The 27,129-nt window shown below is 37.7% G+C and overlaps 1 protein-coding gene across 1 annotated transcript in view; it reads right to left on the bottom strand.

Moving 5' to 3' along the window:
• The window catches only part of SLC9C1 (solute carrier family 9 member C1), a 163,644-nt gene that overhangs the window by 96,443 nt on the left and 40,072 nt on the right, over positions 1-27,129 (bottom strand). Inside the window, exons 2-7 of the mRNA XM_052645033.1 lie at positions 15,474-15,650; positions 15,072-15,223; positions 11,311-11,420; positions 9,667-9,767; positions 6,900-7,028; positions 105-270 (exon numbers count right to left, since the gene is read on the bottom strand). Of these exons, the coding sequence (XP_052500993.1) occupies positions 105-270; positions 6,900-7,028; positions 9,667-9,767; positions 11,311-11,420; positions 15,072-15,223; positions 15,474-15,650 (835 nt within the window). The remainder of the gene's footprint in view (positions 1-104; positions 271-6,899; positions 7,029-9,666; positions 9,768-11,310; positions 11,421-15,071; positions 15,224-15,473; positions 15,651-27,129) is intronic.

Genomic DNA, 27,129 nt, shown 5'->3' on the forward strand with positions numbered 1-27,129 from the left:
ACCCCACTTCACATAGTAAGAAGCTATAATGAACAAAGATCTTAAAACTAGACAATTTAAACATGGAATATATTTTAAATATAGGAAAAGAGAAATACACCTACCCAGATCTTTTATAGCAGATGAAGTCAGCATGGGATCTAAACTCACAAGGATGGCTGAAAATAATAACCATGGGGTGGTTTTCAAAAGCAATTTATTCACAGATGCCAGATACCAAAGGATTAAGGTATAGTTAATCAGAAAGCCAGGAATCGTAATGAAAACTATCTGCAAAGAAATTTCATAGATAGAAAAATCAAATTGCATTTGTATTCCATTTTTAAAAGCAAAATCAGGATACTGAAGATGTAGGATCACATTAGAATCACATTAAATCCATCAAAGGGAAATTTTCAATTATCTTACTTAACAACTATGTGCTTGAAACTCTGGAAATAAGGAAAAAATTGCAGTGAGAGTCTTAGAATCTTAGAAATCCTAGTTAGGAAATATTATAATTAAAAAGCAACTTTTATACAAACTACTACATATAGATAAACAACAGGGTCCTACTATAAAGTGCAGGGAATTATATTCCCTGGATATATATATATATTCCCAGGATATATATAATATATATATTATATATATCCTGTAATAAACCATAAGGGAAAAAATAAAATTTTAATTACCTTGATAAAGACATTGAATATAGATATGTATGTGTGAAGGTATATACATAGATACCATATAAATATACTATATGTTACATATGTATAATATATATACACATTTAACAATGAAGAAAAACTGAAACATAGCTTATTAACACAGAAAAAAGAAAAAAAAATAGAAGTTACAAAAGAGTGGGGGTTGGGGGAGGAAAGAGAAAAGAAAATAATAGAAAGAGTGCATGGAAATGGCAGAGGAGCAGGGTAAAGATAGGAAGGAAAATTCTATTATTTCAGAACTGGAACCTGGCCTTCTGCCTTCCCACTCTTGGGAAGTTGCCTTCTATTTTCTCTTATTCTCCTGTGGTAGTTATTTAGCATGATTTTATGACCAAACAGACTTGGGAAAATATGCCGATTGTTCCTTAAAGTACCTGTGAGAATTCACAAATATACTCCCATGTTCACTACAGCATTATTCACAACAGCCAAACATTAAGCAATCTAAATGTCCACCTATAGATGAATGGATAAGGAATATGCATTATGTACGTATATACATGTATGGAATATTATTCAGTCAGAAGAAAAAGAAGGAAATCTTGCCATTTGCCACAATACAAGTGGGTCTTGAGGGCATATACTAAGTGAAATAAATCATAAGAGAAAGACAAATGCTATATAAAGTCACTTATGTGTGGAATCTAAAGAAATAAATTCATAGATTTGGAGAACAGATTTATGGTTGACAGAGGCAGGCAATCAGGTTAGTTGGGAGATGAAGGTGTGAAATGCATAAAATTGGTCATAAGGTGCCAATTTCCAGTTATAAAATAAGTAAAGCATAGGGACATAATATCAGTATGGTGACTACAGTTAACAGCAATAATGTATTTCAAATACAGCCAACAGTATATTGATCACTCATTCCTATTTAAAACAGAGTAGCTATTGTTGAGAAAGGCCATAAGACTAGCAGAAAAGATCTACAACTAAAGATATAAAGAAACCATGACAACTCAAGTGCCCGTTAACAGATGAATAGATACGGGGATGTGGATTTTATATTCAATAGAATATTATTCAGCCATAAAAAGAATGGAAGGCAGCTATGCTCACCACTATACAACCAACGCAAGAGTAAAATTCTGCCATTTGCAGCGATATGGATGGACTTAGAGAACATTATGTTTAGTGAAATCAATCAGAGAAAGATAAATACTGTATATCATTTATATGTGGAATCTAAAATATATATAAATGAATATATACGCAAAAGAGAAATAGATTCATAGATATAGAAAAGAAATTAGTGGTTACCAAAAGGGAAAGGTAAGTGAGGTAGGGACGAATTAAGTGTATGGGGTTGACGGAATGTATAAAATAAGCAACAAAAACATAGTGTATAGCACAGAAAATTATAGCCATTATCGCTTAATCTCAAAATATAATGATTCACTACACTGTACATCTGAAACTAACATAATATTTTCAATCCACTATATTAAAAAAAAAAAGAAAACACACAATGAGATGGGAAGAGGGGCCAGAGACACTATAGAGCCAAGACCCATACCCACAGTGAGTGAGCCACAACTAGAAGGAGAATTACAATTGCAGAGTTTCTCTCTTAGAAGTGAAGAGTCCAGTCCCTGCATCAGGATCCCCGGCCTGGGGGTACTGCACCATGGCGATGATATTACTAGGACATTTGGCTGTGAAGGCCAGCAGGACTTGCTTTTGGAATAGACTGACGGCTGTGAGAAATAGAACCTCCACTCTTAAAGGGCACACACAAAATCTCAGATGCTCTGGGACCCAAGGCAGAAACAATAATTTGAAAGGAGCCAGGGTCAGCCCCACCTGCTGATCTTGAAAAGTCTTTCAGAGTGGAATGATGCCCCAGAGACATAGACACAGCTGGTAGCCATTTTGGGGAACTTGTTCTACCATGTGGACACTGGTCCTGGCAAGTGCCATTTGGGAATCCTTCGTCTAGCTTATTGATCTGCAGAATCTGGCCCTGCATGTTGGCGAAAGTATTGGAACACCTCAGGACAAGCAGCTACCTGGGTGAGGACACAGCTTTGCCTACCAGTAGGCTAGTTTCCTTAAGACTCCTTGAGTGCACAGCTAACCTGGGACACAGCCCTGTTCATCAAAAAGCCTAGGGTCCAACCCCATACATCAGTATGCTGGCACTAGTCCTAGGATCCTCTTGAGTCTCTACAGTCAGCTGGAGGAACCTGGTTTCACCCACTATCAAGCTGGCACTAGCCCCAGGATGCATCCTCACCCACCAGTGGGTAGACATGAACCCAGAAACCACAAGAGCACCAAAGCCATCCAGATGAACAGGACAGAGGTTGCTCCAGGTCCCCCCTGGATCATGGCCCTGCCCATCAGCAAGCCAATACTAGCCCTGGGACCCCCACCACCCAGCATATCAGCAAGCTGATACCAGCTCCAAGACACTTTCGATGCCTCAGCTGCCCACCCCTGGGATTCAGCCCTACTCACCAATAGGTCAACATGAACTTTGGAGTACCCCAGGCCCTGTAATCAGCTGTGTCAGGAACTGGACCTACCAACCAGCAGGCAGACACTAGATACAAGACCCTGGTCCCACAGAAACCCACTCCAGAACACAGCTCTGCCTACCAGTGGGCCAGCCGTAGCCCCAGGACCCCCCAGGGATCTGCAGCCAGCTGCCTGAGCCCACACCCTTCCCATCAGCAGCTGGCAGCATCTACACAAGGCAGAGCCTAGAAAACAACTGAACTGGGGCCAGCCATGTCTGTCAGACTTTCCATGGTAGTCGGCCTGCTGCAAGAGATGGACCCAAGGCTCATGTAAGAAGAACACCTAGAGCATGTAGCTCTGGTGAAGAGAGGGGAGTGTGTCACTGGGGCACAGAGGACTTCTCCTAAAAAAAAAACCACTTCCCCAAGGTTCGAAAATGCAATGAACTTATCAGATACATATAAACAAAATAGCATATTAGGCAGAATGAAGCAACAGTGGAGTATGTTCCAAATATATATTTGAAGGAAGAAGATAAAAGCTCAGAACTAAGTGAAGTAGAGATAAGCAAGAACTCAAGCTGGTTTTAGAAAAGGCAGAGGAACCAGACATCAAATTGCCAACATCCACTGGATCATGGAAAAAGCAAGAGAGTTCCAGAAAAACATCTATTTCTGCTTTATTGACTATGCCAAAGGCTTTGACTGTGTGGATCACAATAAACTGTGGAAGATTTGAGAGAGATGGGAATACCAGACCACCTGACCTGCCTCTTGAGAAATCTGTATGCAGGTCAGGAAGCAACAGTTCGAACTGGACATGGAACAACAGACTGGTTCCAAATAGGAAAAGGAGTACCTCAAGGCTGTATATTGTCACCCTGCTTATTTAACTTCTATGCAGAGTACATCATGAGAAACGCTGGACTGGAAGAAACACAAGCTGGAATCAAGATTGCCGGGAGAAATATCAATAACCTCAGATATGGAGATGACACCACTCTTATAGCAGAAAGTGAAGAGGAGCTAAAAAGCCTCTTGATGAAAGTGAAAGAGGAGAGCGAAAAAGCTGGCTTAAAGCTCAACATTCAGAAAACAAAGATCATGGCATCCGATCCCATCACTTCATGGGAAACAGATAGGGAAACAGTGGAAACAGTGGCAGACTTTAATTTTTTGGGCTCCAAAATCACTGCAGATGGTGATTGCAGCCATGAAATTAAGAGACACTTACTCCTTGGAAGAAAAGTTATGACCAACCTATATAGTATATTCAAAAGCAGAGACATTACTTTGCCGACTAAGATCCGTCTAGTCAAGGCTATGGTTTTTCCAGTAGTCATGTATGGATGTGAGAGCTGGACTGTGAAGAAGGCTGAGCGCCAAAGAATTGATGCTTTTGAAGTGTGGTGTTGGAGAAGACTCTTGAGAGTCCCTTGGACTGCAAGGAGATCCAACCAGTCCATTCTGAAGGAGATCAGCCCTGGGATTTCTTTGGAAGGACTGATGCTAAAGCTGAAATTCCAGTACTTTGGCCACCTCATGCGAAGAGTTGACTCATTGGAAAAGACTCTGATGCTGGGAGGGATTGGGGGCAGGAGGAGAAGGGGACGACAGAGGATGAGATGGCTGGATGGCATCACGGACTCGATGGACGTGAGTCTGAGTGAACTCCGGGAGATGGTGATGGACAGGGAGGCCTGGCGTGCTGCGATTCATGGGGTCGCAAAGAGTCGGACACGACTGAGCGACTGAACCGAACCGAAATGTTCATTGATAGATGGATAAAGAAGGTGAGTATACATACATATGCACACAATGGAGGACTACTGAGCAACAAAAGAGAATGAAATCTCATCATTTGCAACAACATGTATGGACCTAGAGGGTAGTATGCTAAGTGAACAAACAACAGAACAGAAACAGATTCATAAAGAGAACAAACAGGTAACCACCTGGAGAGGGGATTGCGAGAAGGAAAGAAATAGCTGTGGGAGATTAAGAAGTACAAACTTTCAGTACAAAACAAATGAGTCACAGGTTTGAAATGTACAGTGTTGGGAATACAGTCAATAACTAATAATTTTGTATGGTGACACACTGTAACTAGAATTATTGTGATGATCACTTTGAAAAGTATATAAATATTGAATCACTAAATTGTATAACAGGAATTAGCACAGTGATGTAGGTCAATTATACTTCAAAAAAATAAACAAGCAAACAAACTCATAGAAAAGGAGATCATAGTTGTGGTTACCAGAGATAGGGGTAACCACAGGGGAAGTGAGAAGGAGAATTGGATGAAGACAGTACAAAGATACCAACTTACAAACTTCTAATTATAAGATAAATAAGTAATAGGAATATAATGTATAACAACATGATAAATATGATTAACATTGCTGTATGTTATAGAAGTTGTTAAGAGCATAAATCTTAAGAATTTTCATTACAAAGAAAAATATTTTTTCTATTTCTTTAATTTTGTAACTGCATGAAATGATGGATATTCACTAAACTTATTGTGATAATCATTTCATGATGCATATTAATTATTATGCTGTAGCCCTTAAACTTATATAGTGATCTATGTTGATTATATCACAACAAAACTGAAGAAACAAAAAGATTCTGTAAAAATTGAAAGTCCAAATGAAAAAATAAAATGAACCTGAACATGCATCTCATATCATTAAATATTAGCTCAAATTAGATCATAGGCCTAAATGTGAAATATAAAATTATTAAACTTCTAGAAGAAAACATAAGAGAAAATCTTAGTGACCTTGAATTAGGAAATAATTTTTTAATATGACATAAAAACACAAATTCTAAAAGGAAAATTTTTCAATATTTGGTCAAATTGGACTTTATCAAAAATAAAAACTTTTGGAAAAAAGAAGACTACAATGGTACCAACGCAGAGATTTACTATTTTTGATCGTGAATCTAAGACACACATGGAAGACAATGAAACTATTATGTAATTATTAAAGAACCAGCTAAAAACAATATGTAATGGATTTTTAAAATCAATTTAATTGAATATAATTTATCTTTCTTAGGGATGATTTTTTAAAATAATGCCTGTGAAGTCACTATGTAATTTTTTTTGCCTGGCACATATTTGAGACTTTAAGAATAAAGCTATAGAAATCATCTCCTAATTTTTTCTGATTATTAATTAATACTCAAAAGAAATATAATATATGGAAATAATAAATAATGAGAAAATTAGTCATTCTACTTATACCCCATGACCTTGGAAATTACTGTCTATGCTGAAAGTCACATCAATATTTGGACAAATTTCTAAAGTAAATCAAATTAAATTGAATTATTTAAAAAAAAAAGGTCAGATTAGGGATTGACTCACTGATACATTGGTAAGGAACTGACTTCAAAGAAATTCTGAGGGAATTCTCTAGATTGATGAAAATTTGTATATCTTGATTGGGTGATGGTTACACAGGTATTTGTCAAAACTCATCAAACCATATGCTCAAAATGTATGCACACTGCTGCATGTAAATTATATCTCAAAATAGTTTTTTAAATGTAAAAAAATTTTTTGTAAATTTTTTATAAGAAAAATTTTTTAAGTTTTTAAAATGTAAGAAAAACATGAACATAGATAACATGTAGTAGCTCATGAGTGAATAATATTATTAAAAATAACATCTGCCAAAATAACTTCTTACTCTCCAAAATAACTTCTTACCTGCCAAAATAACTTGTGGAGCAGGTAAACATCCATATCAAATGCAACAGTAAAGATGATTATCGGTGTAAATAGATTAAAAAATAAGTGGGAATCCATCCATTGTATGGCATCTGCATATTCTTGGACCTAATAATATAAGACTGTTATTTTCTCATTTTCCCATTAGTCTGTTAGCATGGAATACATGTCAGGCATTCCTATCTCTAGCAAAAAATAAAAAGATACATCACAACATAGTAAGTGCTTAAGTCTTAACTCTGTTGGATTTTTGTTGTTTTTCATCAGATCATTACCAGCTACAGCAAAAAGTTAATGGACATCTTTATGTCTAGTCTTTCTTTTTAAAGAAAAAATAAGGAAGTACATTGACACAGGTACTAAAGGATATGGAGGAGATTTTCAGGCATACAAGAGAAAGAGATTTGGGGTAGATGGATCATCATGAACAAAATCCACAAAGGAGTAAACAGGTACATCAAATTCCAGAAATTACATAATTAGCCATGGCTTATGTAGATGTGTATGGAAGAACAGTGGGACTAAGAGACTAGGAAGTCAATGCAGTTCATGAAATAATTAATTAGTGGCATTTATCATAAAATATTTAGTTGCAATTTTAAAACTTTATTATGGGTGTCTGTAACTAAGCAGGACTCTATGGGGCCTTCCTCAGATAGACCCCTCCCTCATAGCCTCTGCTTTAGCTCCTCTCTGAAGTATCTAAATAATAGAGTCTGATGAATATCTGCTGAGTTATTTTACAGATGCTAAACTCCCACCAAATGAAAGAAATAAACAAATCCCCTCAGGAGTCTGGTTGGAAACAGGAAATATTTGCAATGATTTTACTTTACCTCACCATCAACCAATCAGAGAATTGTGCACAAGCTGATCACATACTCTGGGACTCCCCTCACTTGCCTTGTTTTTAAAATGCTTTGCTGAAACCCATCAGCGAAGACTTTTTGAGCACTAGATGTCTGGTACTCCTTGTATGGCACCTTATAATAGATGCTTTCCTTCACGACAATCCACTGTCAGTAAATTGGCTTTCTTGCTTGAGGGTGAGCAGAGATGAGTTTGGTTCATTAACACATCCATTCAACATTCACTCATGAAGGAAACACTGAGTACCTACTGGTTAGATGATACTCTTGGGGTCTTTTGTGTTTCTCCGTACGTTATGGGTGGAGGCACTGATCGCTTTTCTTCCAGGAATATTTTCTTTCAAGAATATTTGTATGTACAGCTTTGGAAGATACAGCAAGTGTCTCCCTCCAGAACAAAGAGCAGGTTTACTATTACTGTCCAGTGTAATGAGGATAATATCTCTCTCTGGAGCAAGGGGGAAGATGAGCTCACTGCCCATCATAAAATAATTCAAGTTCTCTAAACCCAGTTTTCCTCTCTTACAATGTAACCCATTGCATATGCAGATTTCACCTTGCCCTCTTTACTTCTGTTTATGGGGTTCATAGAATGGGACAAGAAAACCCTAGGCTCTGGATTCTGCTATTACTATGAGTAATAGAGTACTTTGTCTCTAGCTCAGGAGTCCCATGTGTCTTGTAGGATTGTGAAACTGTGGCAAGTTAATTTATGAGATTGAAGCCTGAGTAAAATCTTAGACCCTTCACAGCTCTAGACATAGGGGCCTTTCCTTTAAAGAGTTGTTGACAAATAGGAAAGTTTATAGAAGTATTTAAAGTCACACTTATGTAAAATATCATATGATTATGAAACCTGTTCATAACAAATGAAGTAGTAATCTGCTTCTGATTTTTGCCTGTATACGTGGTTTCCGTTATCACTTTTAACATCACTGATAGAATTTGTTTGAGAAAGTCAATCATTTTTACACACATTCCTATTTACATATTGATTAACTAAGGCAGGTGTTGGCAAACTATGGTCCCTGGGAACAAATCTGGCTTAATGCCTGTTTTTGGTAAATGAAGTATTATTGGAATACAGCTATGCCAATTTTCTTATGTATTGTCTGTGGCTGCTTTTAAATTACAGTGGCAGAACTGAGTAGCTGTCATAGAGATCATACAGCCTGTGTAGTCCAGAATATTCACTATATGGCTTTTTATAGAAAAAAACTTTGTTGCCAACCCCTGGGCTAGAGGACTATTTAATGTGCCAGTAATGCATTCTACATTCCTTGTAGTAAGTATATTCTCTCTTCTCTACCTGACTACAGCTGTTCCCAACTATTTAGTATTACTGTAGATACCTTGGCTATATAGTTTGCTTTTTCTCTCACTTCTAACTCCATGTAAGAGGTTCAATGTATGTTTCTTGATATATTCTAAGCCAAGCATAGAGAGAACCTCCATTCTAATGGGAACTCTATGAAACATTCCTGAGGCAATAGATTGGTTCAGTGTCAGAACTATCTTGGTAATAGAGTCCTGTATCAGTAGTTCAAAGTCTTTCTGGGTTTCTATGTTGTTAGCCAATTTCTTGTCTCAGGTTTTGAATTATGATTAAATACTCAGCTACTCACACTCTCAGTAGCTATATGTGTATTCATTCTGAATTGCCTACCTAGTTTGAGACCTCGGCTCTGTTTTGACAATGTTAAGCTGGATTTCAGCTTTTTCACACCTGGGTCCTTTTTCTACACAGCTGATCTAATGTTATTTGCATCACAAGCATATATGGTAGAGCAGATATGCTTACAAATTTTCTTAAGCCATCTTCGTATGAATCTTAGATATATTAAGGAAAATAAAATACACATATTTACTATACACACCTGGTCAGATGTAAAACTTAGCATTTCAAAACTGCATCCAAGTAAAAATAATATCACAGGGAGAGGAATTGGAAAGTCTTTCAAGTGTTGGTTCAAAAGTGCTGCAAAAAATATGTCTATTGAAAGGCAATGAGATATCACACTTAACAGAACTTTAATTTGATAGGACTTCTTAATATGAAGACAATGAATATAGAAATATAGCAAGTAAGTGATGAAACAGTAACTGAAGCCCTCCTTCACACTTAAACACATAAAATCAGTATAATTGGTAATCTACTAAACTCATGCTTTACTTCTTTTATGATGTGCATAATTTCCTTAGAATCTTTAGTAAACATTTCTAATAATCATTGGTTCTTGGGTTACTACTGAAATATTTGTAGTAATTTATGCACATGCTATAAATCAGCTTTCATTTCTTAAGCAATCCAGCAATGAGGGATTAATAAATAACTAAAATGAAATATCCTGGCTAATTCTCAATTTAACAGTGAGGAATTAGTATAACAATGAGGAAATCTAGCTACCTTTCCTGGTGGCTCAGACAGTAAAGAGTCTGCCTGCAACGCGGAAGACCTGGGTTTGATCCCTGGGTCAGGAATATCCCCTTAAGAAGGAAATGGCAACCCACTCAAGGATTCTTTCCTGGAAAATCCCATGGATGGAGGAGCCTGGCAGGCTACAATCCATGGGGTCACAAAGAGCTAGATATGACTGAGTAACTAACACTTTCACTTCACTACCTATTAGAAAGCCTATAATGAATACTTAATTTTGTTCATTCTCTCAAAGTGCAATAAGCTATATCACAGCATTTCCTTCAGTTTAATGTTTCCTAATTATTTGTAATACAATTCTAATCAGGTCAAAGGATGCAAAAATTGTGCTTTCTTTTGATTTCTACAGTGTTCTGTTCTTCTCAGCATATTTTACTGTTTGGATAAAACCTAAGAAAACATCTGTGCTGTGCTGTGCTAAGCTGCTTCAGTAGGGCCGGACTCTGTGTCACCCTATGGATTGTGTCCCTCCAGGCTCCTCTGTCCATGGGATTCTCCAAGCAAGAATACTGGAGTGGGTTGTCATGCCCTCCTCCAGGGGATCTTCCCCATCCAGGCAAGTCTCTTATGTCTCCTGCACTGGCAGACGGCTTCTTTACCACTAGTGCCACATAGGAATCCCAAGAGAACACTTATCAAGGGGTTAAAAAGCAACTGAATCATTCAGAAGATCTATCACTTTGAAAATTCTTTTTCCAAGTAAAGAAAGATGTGGGACAGCTAACTTAAAAATATGGATGAAATTATAGTTCATGATAATGCAAGTTAACAATAAAATCCCTAACCTTTGATTTTCTGTTAATCTGATTCAATTCACCACATCACTTAAATCTAACCATAACTTATCAAGTAAAAAGGTATGAACACTCTGAACTCAAAAGAGGTGAAGAATATGAATCAGATTTACATGGTCTCTCTTCAGGGGCAGATTATTATTAGATTCATTTGATTGAGAATCTTGGGACAGAGGTATGAATTTAGAGAAGAAAACACTAATTTCCTACTATTGTTACCTTCCTTAATTCTATATGGTGACATATAATACATCCACAGAATACACTGAAATAAAAAGAATTGCACCTACCTCCAATCATACAGATCAAAGACAATATTATAATGATTTTAGGGAGTTCCTGAGAAGTTTGCAAGAATGAATGCCTAAAAATTTCCAGCCATTCATCAGTAAATCCTTTCCTAAGAAAAGTTAAATTAGAAATTTGGCCATCCATCCTGTGGTTTCTCACAGGCTGTCTGAATCCAACTCTCAGGACTCTGCAAAACTTGCCTAGAACAAAAACAAAGTTAGATTTTTCTTCTTGGTGGCCTCCTAAAGCTTTTCTTAAAAAGAGAAAGAAAAAGCCTGTATTTGTCCTTATTTCCAGTAATTTCCTAGAGTCTGCCAAAATTAAGGATGCTTTCCTCTTCTATGATGTTTTCTGTTTAAGTGATAAAGAAAAAGTGCAACCCCAAGTAATAGGGACTATTCAGTGTCATCCTGTGTTCTTATGATACCAAGCACTAATCAGCTATTATTCATGCTGCATCTATTCAACTGAAAAGAGGATTTTTCATCTAGCCAGTCACTGGGACTACACACTGGTACAGGTTATTTAGTTCTCAGGATGGACAACTGAGGGGTTTGCCCTCACTTATCTGAGCCTCTGGAAGCATGTTCAGGCAGCTATTCCAAAGTGGGAAGTGGTGGAGGGGGGCAGAATATTCTGATCTCTTTTCTTGTTATATCCAGAGAGAAAGCAATAGACCATGATGATATTCAATAATAATCATCTTTTATCTGCTTCAAGACATTCATGGGCCAGGTTTTCTCTAATTTTTAAATATTTTTATAGCAACTAACTAAGAACCTAAGAAAAATATTGAAACCAAAATGATTTAAAACAGGAGAATTGTTACATGTTTCCATTGCTACTCTTGGAAGAAGAACAAGGGCCATGATGAGTCTTGGTCTGAAGAAATAGGTGATAGCTGCAGTCTGCCAATCTCACTTGCTTCCCATGGTAAGGAACGTTTTCCATCAGGGTCTTAAACTTCATGGAGGGCATTCTTCCAATTTGATCTCTCCTAATATTGGTTTAACATTTTCTAGCGTCTCTTAGCATCTCACCTTGCTGCCTTGCTAAGCAATCAATTAGTTACTACTAAACTTCCCCTCGTGATCCAGCAATGTCTTTTCCAGTTTCATATTTTATATACTTATTCGTTTTCTATATGCTCTTTTCTGACTATCTAAACAACGCTTTTGAAGGAAAACTAATTAAATAAATATATGCTTTTTGTGAACATTTTTGAAATAAATATATAAACAAAATTTCAAAAACAGGAAAAAATTTCGCACAATCATGTCATCTAGTGGCTCTTATATATTTTATCTACACAGTTGGGTTCATCCTTATATAATCATACTTTCTGCTTCTTTCCACATGGTATTATATCACCAGCATCAAAGAGCCTTGCAAACACTGTGCCATATTAGCACCAATGTGAAAGCGGCAACTCTCTGGTCTGACTGCGCACATGCAAAGGTCTGTTGGGCTGAGGCTTACAGCGTAAAAGACTCTGGATAACCTGTTGTTGGCTTCAGTTTTCTAATTTGTATAGTTTCCCAGTCTGTGTAATTTTTGTCCCTGTCTTTATAACTTTCTTTGAAATCACTTGGGGAGATATGATAACACTGGTGATGAGTCTTATCCCCACGGTTCCTATTTAAATCAGTCTGCGTGGCAGCCTGGCTCCCCAAGCGATTTTAATGTGTAGCCAAGTTTAGTAGCCACTGTGCTTCACCCAGTTCAAAGGCAACCTTGCTCAATTTTCTGTCTCTAAGCCAACATTTTTTTCCAACATTCTTGAGTCAGGTATTTTGAGAAAGGGTATCAGTGTCCTTCTGGTGAAGACCCCAGAAACACATCTGTAGTTGACAAGTTTGGGGTATTATGTATCTCAGTGAGGGAGACATATCCACCTTGGGGCACTGTAGTAGGGGGTTTCAGTAAAAGGATATTCGAAAGAACTAATTATGGATCTGGGTAATATTGGAGAGGGATGGTCTAAGGAAGTGAGACTTTATTCTAACTTGGGTGCTGTCAGAAAGCAAGGACAATTCTGTGGTTGGGTACTCAATAACTCTTACCTACAGGGAAGGCAAACTGGAATGGGGACAAAGCTGTACTGAGTGCAGAAGCAGCAGCCACTTAGTTTAGACAAGAATGAGAGGTGTTTGGTATTGGATGGGTAGCATGGTGACTTGTTCTGTCCAATTTTATTATCATCTCATAGTGACCTCATTTGATTTTGATGTTCTATGAGATTATTTATGTCAAATGAGAGAACAACATGGACTAGCTGTGAGCATTATACCAGCTTGTAGTAACACTGAGTGACATCTAGCCCTGAGTGTCAGACCAGTTTCCCCGTCTGGGGCTGCTTTTTTTTTTTTTTTTTCTTTCACTTGTTGGTTTCGTTTTCCCTAGAATTTTTAAATTCCTTAACCTCATTGTAACATGTTAAGAACTGGGAGTAGACCAGAGGATCTTGATAATAGTATAGTGATACAGCAAAGTAAGCTCAGTTATCCTTCTAAGACAGACATTTTTAACCTTGGCTACATATTAGAATCAGAGAGTTTTAAAAATACAGGTATTTACCTGGGTGGCTCCCCAGAGGTTAATTTAATTGGTATAAAGTGCAGCCTGAGTATTGGGAACCTTAAAATCTTCCCAGTGATTCTAATAGTCAGTCATTATTTAGCAGCACTGTTCTAGGAGAAATCTGTGCCATTAGGGAAGAACACTGAAAGACTGGTGTATTTGCTCTCAGAATCAAACTGGTTAGTAAAATATTGTCAATGTCACCTATTAATTTTCTCACTGTTACAAAGCAAAAGGGCTTGAACAAAAAGGAAAATATTTTCTGCATCATAGTTGTATACTTCTATATGCTCGCAGAATTTAATAGTTAAGGAGTCAATTGTTTTCCAAACTAAAAGCGGGAATACATGATCCCACAAGCAGGTTTCTCATTTCTAAAATAGCTTATTTGAAAACCTTAATAAGTGTTTGTATATTCAATTCTAATAAAGCCCGTTTATAAAAGAATAAAATTACTCCAAATCTTAATTATACTTGAACTTTAGGGAAATATATGATCAAACTCTTCAGATTTTCACTGTTTGGCTGTGAAAACTCAAATCAGTTTCTTCAATCTCCACTCCAAATTCTCCTAACAAACGTTTACTCCCACAAAATGATCTCATGTTAAGTTAGCATGTAAATGCTAATATTATTCAAGCTTGACACTTTAAAAAATATGGGTAAAGAAGTAGCAGTTTAGATTAAACAGATTTTCTATGTAATTACAATTATTATTATGCAGGTTAAATTGACTTTTAACAATTTTGAATGTTTATGAGTCCATGTCACATGCATTAAGGAAAAATACTGATTTATCTTAAAATTGCCACATGGGTTTCCTACATTAACTTATCAGGAGAATTAAGTAAAGCCGCAAATCTCTTTCTGTGTGAGGTTAATAACTGTCCTCTCAAATGGCACATGGATTTGTGCCCAGCATCAGTCAGCCTTGAGAAATTCTCTTTCCCATGGTGCGGAAATCATACTGATTCACTCTGTCCCTGAAAATGGTAAATATTTCTTCCTTTTAAACACTGCTTTTTGCAGGAATTAAGTGACAAAAGTATCCTGAAAAGAGTGCTGTGGAAGCCCAGTAATCTTAAGAAGCTGCAAAGCGCTCAGGATTGATTAAAAACAAACAAACAAAAAAAAAAACTGGAGTTGGATTCTCTGATCACACAAAACAGCAGCTTCTTACAGACGCTGCGAAAGTGGGCGGTCTGTTGCCTTCCTGATTTCCTCACTAGAATGAGCCCTTCCTCGCTCTCGGCTCTGCTCCATACACCTAAGATTAGCCACGGCGTCGGTGTGGTTTCCTCTTAGTGCCTCGTCAGGCAAAGCGAATAAATACTAGGTAGGTGAGCCGTTTAGAAAGTTGATATGGGAGGTGTAATGGAGGAGGGGCAGGGGCTAAGGGACAGAAAGTCATACCGAGAGGCTGGTTGATCTTCGGGAAAGTCTGTGATTGGCTGCCATAGGAAAAGTGGAAACTACAAGACGAATGGTTGCTGAATCTGTAGCTGCAATACTGTGAAAGCATTTGTTCCCTCACCAGCGGGGAAGGGCAATTTCCTGAATGGGAAGCTAGAGGAAGACTCACCATCCAGAGCTTCAGGAGGAGTATCATGTAGTATGTAAGTGATAGGTGGAAGGTAGCTAATCCATTCATCCAGAAACAGCCACAACCAACTGCAACCTCATTGACGGTTACTTGCTCTAAGCCCCGCCCCTGGCCTGCACCCATTGGCTTTAGGTTCACAACCCCTGACTTGATTGGCTGACAAAGTACAGTCGTAGAAAGTGCTACACAGCATCATTACCTCTGAATATCTATGGCAATCTTTGTAGTTTTAAGGCTGTTGTATTTTAAAAATAAATAAATACATAAGCAAGAGTGAAAAGGAAACTCCAGAAATTGTATTGCTATATTAATTTAAAGCCAATGGACACTGTTTTCCCAGAATTCTAGTGAAAGTGAGATTCCTAGATAAGATAGAGTTGTAGAAAATTTGAAATATGAAGATACAGGTTGCTGAATTAGGAAACAAAAAAGAGAGAGAGACAGTGGCTAGTCTAGCCGTATGATGGAAAAGGAAATGGCAACCCACTCCAGTATTCTTGCCTAGAGAATCCTGTGGACGGAGGAGCTTGGGGGGTTGCCGTCTATGGGGTCGCACAGAGTCAGACACAACTGAAGCGACTTAGCACGCGTGCATGCATTGTAGAAGGAAATGGCAACCCACTCCAGTATTCTTGCCTGGAGAATCCCAGGGACAGAGGAGCCTGGTGGGCTGCCGTTTATGGGGTCGCATAGAATAGGACATGACTGAAGCGACTTAGCAACCGCAGCTGCTAGCCATATGAACATAAAGTGAAAGTGTTAGTCACTCAGCCCTGTCTGACTCTTTGTGAGCCCATGGACTGTAGCCGGCTAGGCTCCTTTGTGCATGGAATTCTTCAGGCAAGAATACTGGAGTGAGCAGCCATTCCCTTCTCCAGGGGAGCTTCCTGACACGGAGATTGAACTCTGGACTCCTGGACTGCAGGCAGAATCTTTACCAACTGAGCCACCAAGGAAATCCCATTCTAGCCATGTACGAGAATGCAATCAAGACAGGTAAGGTAGAATTTAACTCCCCAGAGTTCTTTATCTTGGGAAATTTTTAGGAATAATAATAGACCCGTTTCTTTTTTCTAAACATACTATGAAAAGGATATTTTCATTGAAATTGCTTAGTTATAGTACCATAGAGCAAATTTTCATATTCCCACTCTTATCGTAAAATATTTGGGGAGGAATACTGGAATGATTTTGAAATTAAATACTTATTTGGCATGTGTGATACTTCTTTATAATTCTACTCACTCAAAGTCTGTGAGGCTATTTGGATGGCTACAAAAGGGATGTGCAGAGAAAAAAGGTCAAAGAATAGGGAGTGAAACGTGAACTCACCAAAGACAGAAGAAGTAAGAGCTAAAGAAAGGGAAAGTGAAGTCGCTCAGTCGTGTCTGACTCTTTGCGACCCCATGGACACCAGGCTCCTCCACCCCAAAGAAGTGCTGATCAAATGATCCTTCTGGTGGGCAGAAAAACATTCAGAACCTTCATATGTGTACTTGCAGTGGCCACAAAACAGTAGTCTTTGTTGAAGAAAATCATCTTCCTAAAGTTAACAATGTAAATCCATCTGGGGCATGGTTAGTCAAAAGAAACTAAGTAAAGCTTTTAAAAGTGACAAAGTTCACATAAGGTTTTAATGAAATAAAAGACAAGATTGTTTCTGAGTAAATCATTTAGATGGAAATATAAGTATCACATGCAGAACTGTTTTGCTGTTGTTTAGTTGCTAAGTTGTGTCTGACTCTTTTGCCACCTCATGGACTGTAGCCTGCCAGGCTCCTCTGTCCATGGGATTTCCCAGGCAAGAATACTAGAATGGGTTGCCATTTACTTCTCCAGGGGATCATCCATACCCAGGTATCAAACTTGCATCTCCTGCATTGCAAGCAGATTCTTTACTGCTGAACCACCAGGGAAGACCTTCTATTACAGCTAGAATTAAATTAATAAATGAAGCAATCACTATATCTATTTACTTGTGAGAAATATATTTTTATTTTATTTTCTGTTCTCTGTATATTATCTCTTTCTCCAGTCCAACTGATTTCCATCCCTGAAGCTACAAGGAACAGGTATCTGTATCATTCTTTTTTCTTTTTTTATTTGTGTGAAATTCAGTGGAAGATAATTATGGTTTGTTTCTACAGTATCTACTGTGAATGATCTTATAAAATTCCATTATAGAAATGTTTTTGCTATGTCCCATAGATTTGGGATCCTTGCATGTTTATTTTTATCTCAAGGTACTTTTTGATTTCTTTGATTTTTTTCAGTAATCTATTGGTTGCTTAGTAGCATATTGTTTAGCCTCCATGTATTTGTGGGCTTTTGTATTTTTTCCTTGCAATTGATTTCTTGTCTCAAAGCATTGTGGTCAGAAAAGATGTTTGATATGATTTTAATTTTCTTACATTTATTGAGACAAACTTTGTATCCTAGAATTTGATCTATGCTGGAGCATATTCCAAGTGCACTTGAAAATAATGTATATTCTGTTCCTTTTGGATGGAATATTTTTTATAATTCTACTAAGTCAATCTGGCTAATGTGTCATTTAAAGCAAGTGTTTCCTTATTACTCTCTTCCTGGATGATCTATCCATTTATCTAAGTAGGGTATTACTCCAGGTAGCTCTTGACTTCCTACTTTTGCATTCCAGTCCCCTATAATACAAAGGACATCGGTTTTGGGGGTTAGTTCTAGAAGATCTTGTAGGTCTTCAGAGAACCATTCAACTCAGCTTCTTCAGCATTACTGGTTGGGGCATAGACTTGGATTACTGTGATATTGAATGGTTTGCCTTGGAAATGGAAAGAGATCATTCTGTTGTTTTTGAGATTGATCCAGGTATGCATTTTGGACTCTTTTGTTGACTAAAGTGGCTACTCCATTTCTTCCAAGGGATTCTTGCCCACAATAGTAGATATAATGGTCATCTGAGTTAAATTCACCCATTCCAGTCCATTTTAGTTCGCTGATTCCTAAAATGTTGATATTCACTCTTGCCATCTCCTGTTTGACCACTTCCTTGATATTGCCTTGGTTCATGGACTTAACATTCCAGGTTCCTATGCAATATTGCTCTTTACAGCATCGGACTTTACTTCCATCACTGGTCACATCCACAACTGGTTGTTGGCTTTGCTTTGGCTCTGTCTCTTCATTCTTTCTGGAGTTATTTCTCCACTCTTCTCCAGTAGTATACTGGGGCACTGGTGGGTCATGGTGGAGAGGTCTGACAGAATGTGGTCCACTGGAGAAGGGAATGGCAAGCCACTTCAGTATTCTTGCCTTGAGAACCCCATGAACAGTATGAAAAGGCAAAATGATAGGATACCAAAAGAAGAACTCCCCAGGTCATTAGGTGCCCAATATGCTACTGGAGATCAGTGGAGAAATAACTCCAGAAAGAATAAAGGGATGGAGCCAAAACAAAAAAATACCCAGTTGTGGATGTGACTGGTGATAGAAGCAAGATCCGATGCTGTAAAGAGCAATATTGCATAGGAACCTGGAATGCCAGGTCCATGAATCAAGGCAAATTGGAAGTGGTCAAACAAGAGATGGCAAGGGTGAACGTTGACATTCTAGGAATCAGCAAACTAAAATGGACTGGAATGGGTGAATTTAACTCAGATGACCATTATATCTACTACTGCGGGCAGGAATCCCTCAGAAGAAATGGAGTAGCCATCATGGTCAACAGAAGAGTCCGAAATGCAGTACTTGGATGTAATCTAAAAAACGACAGAATGATCTCTGTTCATCTCCAAGGCAAACCATTCAGTATCACAGTTATCCAAATCTATGCCCCAACCAGTAACACTGAAGAAAATGAAGTTGAACGTTTTTATGAAGACTTACAAGACCTTTTAGAACTAACACCCAAAAAAGATGTCCTTTTCATTATAGGAGACTGGAATGCAAAAGTAGGAAGTCAAGAAACACCTGGAATAACAGGCAAATTTGGCCTTGGAATGCAGAATGAAGCAGGGCAAAGACTAATAGAGTTTTGCTAAGAAAATGCACTGGTCATAGTAAACACCCTCTTCCAACAACACAAGAGAAGACTCTACACATGGACATCACCAGATGGTCAACACTGAAATCACATTGATTGTATTCTTTGCAGCCAAAGATGGAGAAGCTCTATACAGTCAACAAACACAAGACCAGGAGCTGACTGTGGCTCAGATCATGAACTCCTTATTGCCAAATTCAGACTTAAATTGAAGAAAGTAGGGAAAACCGCTAGACCATTCAGGTATGACCTAAATCAAATCCCTTATGATTATACAGTGGAAGTGAGAAATAGATTTAAGGGCCTAGATCTGATAGATAGAGTGCCTGATGAATTATGGAATGAGGTTCGTGACATTGTACAGGAGACAGGGATCAAGACCATCCCCATGGAAAATAAATGCAAAAAAGCAAAATGGCTGTCTGGGGAAGCCTTACAAATAGCTGTGAAAAGAAGAGAAGTGAAAAGCAAAGGAGAAAAAGAAAGATATAAGCATCTGAATGCAGAGTTCCAAAGAATAGCAAGAAGAGATAAGAAAGCCTTCTTCAGCGATCAATGCAAAGAAATCGAGGAAAACAACAGAATGGGAAAGACTAGAGATGTCTTCAAGAAAATTAGAGACACCAAGGGAACATTTCATGCAAAGATGGGCTTGATAAAGGACAGAAATGGTATGGACCTAACAGAAGCAGATGATATTAAGAAGACGTGGCAAGAATACACAGAACAACTGTACAAAAAGGATCTTCATGACCCAGATAATCACAATGGTGTGATCACTCACCTAGAGCCAGACATCCTGGAATGTGAAGTCAAGTGGGCCTTAGAAAGCATCACTACGAACAAAGCTAGTGGAGGTGATGGAATTCCATTGGAGCTGTTTCAAATCCTGAAAGATGATGCTGTGAAAGTGCTGCACTCAAAATGCCAGCAAATTTGGAAAACTCAGCAGTGGCCACAAGACTGGAAAAGGTCAGTTTTCATTCCAATCCCAAAGAAAGGCAATGCCAAAGAATGCTCAAACTACCGCACAATTGCATTCATCTCACACGCTAGTAAAGTAATGCTCAAAATTCTCCAAACTAGGCTTCAGCAATACGTGAACCATGAACTTCCTGATGTTCAAGCTGGTTTTAGAAAAGGCAGAGAAACCAGAGATCAAATTGCCAATATCTGCTGGATCATGGAAAAAGCAAGAGAGTTCCAGAAAAACATCCATTTCTGCTTTATTGACTATGCTAAAGCCTTTGACTGTGTGGATTTATTGAAGATATATATATATATATATATATATATATATATATATATTTGTATGTACACCCCTTACCAGGTTTGCTCTATTAACATCTTGCATTAGTATGGTACATTTGTAATAATTATTAAATCAAATTTGATACATGGTTCATAACTGAAATACACAGTTTATTCAGATTTCCTTAGTTTTTATTTAAAGTCTTTTTCTGCTCAAGTATCCCATCCAACATACATTACATTTCTTTGTTGTTTCTTCTTAGGCTTCTGTCAACTGGCAGCTTCTCAGAATTTACTTGTTTCTGATGATCTTGATACTCTTGAGGTGCGCTGGTCGAGTATTTCATAGAATTACCCTCAATCAAAATTTTTCTGATGTTTTTCTCATGATTAGACTGAGGTTATGAATTCTGGGGAGGATGATCACAGAGGTAAAATGTCATTTTAATTATATCATGTTAACTATATATAGTATCAACTTATGTTTACATAGGATACATTTGCAATAAAGTTAGATTTTCAGGTTATAATCTTTACTCCTTGGGATTCTCAATTTTCTCATTAACTTTTAAATTGTGTACATTGAGGTTCATGTGCTGCAATGCTGAATGTATCTTGACAACTGCATAATGTCTCTTATTATCCACTGTAGTATCACACAGAATTGTTTTATTACCCTAAAACTTCCCTGTACCTCATCCATTCAGCCCTACTCCCTACCTTTGACCCCCAGTCCACTACTGATAATTTTACTGTCTCCATAGTTTTGGCTTTCCCAGAATGGCATAATTAAAATCATACTGTATCTATCACTTTTAGACTGGTTACTTTCACTTAGCAATATGCACTTAAAGTTTGTTGTTGTTTAGTTGCTAAGTCCTTTCCAACTCTTTGTGACCCCATGGACTGCAGCACACCAGGCTTCCCTGTCTTTCACTATCTCCCAGAGTTAGCTTAAACTCATGTTCATTGAGTCAATGATGCCATCCAACCATCTTATCCTCTCTCCCCTCTTCTCCTCCTGCCCTCAATCTTTCCCAGCATCAAGGTCTTTCCCAATGATTCTGCTCTTCACATCAGGTGGCCAAAGTATTGGAGCTTCAGCTTCAGCATCAGTCCTTCCAATGAATATTCAGGGTTGATTTCCTTTAGGATTGACTGGTTTGACCTCCTTCCTATCCAAAGGGCCCTCAAGAGTCCTTCAGCACTGCAGCTTGAAAGCATCGGTTCTATGGTCCAACTCTCACATCTCTACATGACTACTGGAAAAACCATAGCTTTGACTACGTGGAACTTTGTGAGCAAAGTGATGTCTCTGCTTTTTAACACACTGTCTAGATTTTTCAAAAGTTTATTCATGTCCTTTTGTGGTTTAGTAGCTCAATCCTTTTTATGGCTGAAAAATATTGTGGTATAAATGTCATTTTTTTTTAAACATTTACCTACCAAAGACATCTTGGTTGTTTTCAATTTTTTGTGATTACAAGTAAGGAGGTTATAAACATTTTCATGCATATTTCTGTGTCGATATGTGTTTTATAATAAGTTGGGTGAATACCTAGGAACACAAATGTTGGATTATATGGTAAGCATATATTTAGTTTCGTAAGAAACTGTCATGCAAAGTAACTACACCATTTTACATTACCATTAGCAATGAACGAGAGTGCCTGTTTTTGGCCACATTCTCACCAGCATTTTAGTACTGTAATTTTTTTAAACCACTCCAATAATTCTGTAATAGAATTTCATTATTGTTTTAATTTTCAGTTTCCAGATTACAGGAGATTTTGTGCATTTTTTCCTGTGTTCATTTACCATTTGTATTAATATATTTTCTTCAGTGAGGTGTCTGTTTAGACTTTAGCCTAATTTTTAATTAAGTTGTCTTTTTTCTCATTTTTAAAAAAACATTTTGGATAAAAATTTTCTTTGGTCTAAATGTTCATGACGCCCTCCAAATTCATATATTAAAATCCTAACTCCCAAAGGTTATGGTATGAGCAGATGGGGACTTTGGGAGGTGTTCAGGTCATGAGGGTAGATCTCTGATGCATGGGATTAGTACACTAAAGAAAGATCCACAGAGAATTTGGCCCCTATCACCATTTGAAAATACAGTGAGAAGTCAACAAACCACAAGAGGCCCTCACCCAATCATGCTGGCACCCTAATCTTGCACTTCCACTTTCAGAACTGTGAGAAATATATTTCAGTTTTTTATAAGCCACCCAGTATGTGATATTTTGTTAAAGCAGCCTGAAAGAACTAAGAAAAAGTCCTACCTTACATACATATTTTACAAATATGTTCTTCTAATCTGTGGCTTGTCCTTATAGTCTTTAAACGTTGTCTTTCCCAGAACAAAAGTTTTTAATTTTAATGATGTCCAACTCTTCAAATTTTTTTGCATTCATGGATCATACTTTTGATATTGAATCTAATGGCTCATCACCAATCCCAAGATTACCTAGATTTCCTCTTGTTTCTTCTAGAATTTTTACAGCTTTGCATTTTTTACTGATCTGTAAATCCATTTGAGTTAATTCTGTGAAAGTTAGATGTCTGTTAATTTTTTTAGCATATTGATATTTTGAAAGATTAATATCAACCCCCTTACTCCCACATTTATATCTACCTGGAACCTCAGATGTGATCTTACTTAGAAATAGTGTCTTTGCAGATAAGAATCTCAGGATGAAATCATCCTGGGTTAGGGTTAAGGACACCAGTAACTGATGTCCTTAAAGAATAGAATAGGACACACAGAGACAGAGTAGAACAGCATATGAAGATGGAGGCAGATATTACAGTGATGCGTCTACAAATTAAGGACTGCCAAGATTTACTGGAAACCATTAGAAGCTAGGAGAGAAGGAACCAACACTGCTGTCACCTTGACTTAGGAGAAACTTGTATACAGGTCAAGAAATAACAGTTAGAACGAGACATGAAACAACGGACTGGTTCAAAATTGGGAAAAGAGTATGACAAGGGTGTATACTCTCACCCTGCTTATTTAACTTATATGCAGAGTACATCATGTGAAATGCTAGCTTGGATGAATCACAAGCTAGAATCAAGATTGCTGGGAGAAATATCAACAACCCCAGATATGCAGATGATACCACTCTAATGGTAGCAAGTGAAGAGGAACTAAAGAGCCTCTTAATGAGGGTGAAAGAGGAGAGTGAAAAAGCTGGCTTAAGACTCAATATTCAACAAACTAAAATCATGGCATCTGGTTCCATCACTTCACAGAAGATTCAGTTCAGTTCAGTTGCTCAGTCGTGTCCGACTCTTTGTGACCCCATGGACTGCGGCACACCAGGCCTTGCTGTCTATCACCAACCCCCAGAGTTTACTCAAATTCATGTCCATTGAGTCAGTGATCCCAAACAACCATCACATCCTCTGTCGTCCCCTTCTCCTCCTGCCTTCAATCTTTCCCAACATCAGGGTCTTTTCAAATGAGTAGGGGAAAAAGTGGAAGCAGTTACAGATTTTTTTTTTTCTTGGGCTCCAAAGGAAAAAGTGGAAGCAATGACAGATTTTCTTTCCTTGGGCTCCAAAACCACTGTAGATGATGACTTCAGCCATGAAGTTAAAAGACACTTGCTTCTCAGAAGAAAAGCTATGACAAATCGAGACAGCATACTAAAAGGAGAGACATCACTTTGCTAACAAGGGTCTGTACAGTCAAAGCTATGGTTTATCCAGTAGTCATCCGTGGCTGTGAGAATTGGCCCATAAAGAAGGCTGAGCACTTAAGAATTGATGCTTTTGAGCTGTAGTGTTGGAGAAGACTCTTGAGAGTTGCTTGAACTGCGAAGAGATCAAACCAGTCAATCCTAAAGGAAATCAACTTCGAATATCCTTTGGAAGAACTGATGCTGAAGCTAAAGCTCCAATACTTTGGTCACCTGACCCAAAGAGCCGACTATTGAAAAAGATCCTGATACTGGGAAAGATTGGAGGCAGAAGAAGGGGGCAACAGAGAATGAGATGGTTACATAGTGTCACTGACTCAATGGACAGGAATTTGTGCAAACTATGGGAAACAATGGAGAACACAGAAGCCTGGTGTTCCACAGTCCATACGGTTACAGAGAGTTGGACACGACTTAGCAACTGAACAATAACAATAACAGCTTATAGATGTAAAAATATTCTATCATTTTAATCAATCAAGTGTGTAATAGTTTCTTGTGGCATCCCTAAGAAAGTAACTAGACATCCAAGCGTCACAACGACCTCATTTGTTAAAAAGACTTTTTTCTTTTTTGAATTGTCTTTGTATGAAGCTAAAGGAAACTGGAATTAGGTCACTGTCCTTCTACCCACATGAGCTAGGCCTCTGGTGAAGTCTTTTCCTCTGGACAGAACGTCTTTTTATGGAAAATGCACTGGGCTTATTTAAAAATGGAGAGCTTCCTCTTTTCTTGCCAAAGATTAGGAGGTGATTTTTTTGGCTCTTCATCATGAGAACTGGGTGGAATTTCTGCTGGTGAAACCTATGGAACATGGTGGTCTTCCCTAAGACTGGCGCCCTGAGGAGTTTGTCACCTACTTAGGTCACACTCAGCCTCCAGAAATTTATTGAAATTATCATTACTCATTTTAGTTGGTTAATTTATATTGTAACTTTTGAATTTGATAAATATTTGTTGATTAGGTATTATACAGCAGAAACTATTTATCAATGGTGAATAAGATAGGAGGGTTCATTTTATAATGGGGGAAGAGAGGGAAATAAAAAGATAATTATAAAACAGAGAGAGAAGTGCTATGATAAGGGTAAGTCTAGGGTAGTATGAGGGCTTCTCCAGTGGCTCAGTGGTAAAGAAACTGCCTGCAATGCAGGAGATGTGGGTTCGACCTCAGGGTTGGAAAGATCCCCTGGAAGAGGTTATAGCAATCAACTCCAGTATTCTTGCCTGGAGAATCCCATGGATGGAGGAGTCTGGCAGGCTCCAGTCCACAGCTTTGCAAAGAATAGGACAGGACTGAAGTGACTGAGCAGGCATGTATAGGGTAGTATGAAAGTACACTTCGCTTGATTCATACTGGGTTTTATTTTCAGATTATCCACATAGGATAAAGCACAAAAATAATGAGACAGCTGTATTGGGAGAAAATGTGACAATTTTCTGCAATTTAACAACTCCAGAAGATGTTGTCCAAATTACCTCGCAGAAGATCCAAGATTCTTTGCCACAAAATATTGGCACATATAGCCATAAATATGGAGAAAAGATCTTTCACCATACACAGATTGGCTGCACTGCAAGGCCATTGAACCCAATTCCTCATTCATAACTATCCAAGAGGTGACATTTGAAGATGAAGCCTGCTACAAATGTTTATTTCATGTGTTCCCACACGGAAGCCATGGAGGACAAATCTACCTTAACATTATAAGTATATAAATGTTTATGTGGGGTCAAAATTGTGGGGATTTGGTCTTTGATGGTTAAGACCCAGAGAAAGAATTTTAGAGAAGAAAAGACTATAATAGAGCCATTCAGGCTCTTTTATTATATGGAAGAAAAAACAGAAGTCAATGATGATTACTTAATTTGCCCATTTTTACACAGTGCAAGACCAGGCATAGCATTTAGGTCTTCTGCCCTCTCATCTAACATTTTTTTTGTACTAGATTGCACTGGCTTCAAACCATTGGATAAATCTCATGACTGGCATGAGGGTTTTCACTGGGAAAGAGACGAAAAAAAAAAAAAAAGAAATAGTAGAGAAAAAGAAAGGAGAAAGAAGATGCTAAGAGAATAAGAATTTCCCAATCTTCAAACTGACAAAACATTGAAGGAATAGTAATAGTGTCATAGTGTTACCTCATTGTGTTACTATAAATTTCAAGTATTAGGGGTTTATATAATGTAATTTTTTATAATGGAAGGATGATTTTTAAAAATATTTTGCCCAAGTTATGAAACATAGGTAGAAGTTTCTCACAGAAAATGCTACTAAAAATTCTTCTTAAAAAATTCTGTTTTGTTTTGCACAAAAGTTGATCAAATATTAAATATGCTCTTTGAAAATGAGAATCTACTCAGCATCACAAATAAAGATAAACACTGCAGAGGAAATTGAGCAATGAGCAAATGAAGATATTATTATTCCTGCATTATAGTGTCAAAACTTTAACATTTGACTATTAAAAATGCTAACAATAAAATTCTAATTAATTTTAAATTTAAGTATTCAGAATGTAATTTTAAGATTGACTGGAAGTGGAGATCCCAATTGTTCCTCTCAGATTGAAGGATAGTGGATATAAGAGATGGAATCGGGAGGTTTTGTAATATGTGAGGAGAGCTATTTGTGTGAGAGAGAGAGGGACAT

This window comes from Budorcas taxicolor, chromosome 1, assembly GCF_023091745.1.
Source record: "Budorcas taxicolor isolate Tak-1 chromosome 1, Takin1.1, whole genome shotgun sequence".
Classification (NCBI taxonomy): Eukaryota; Metazoa; Chordata; class Mammalia; order Artiodactyla; family Bovidae; genus Budorcas; species Budorcas taxicolor.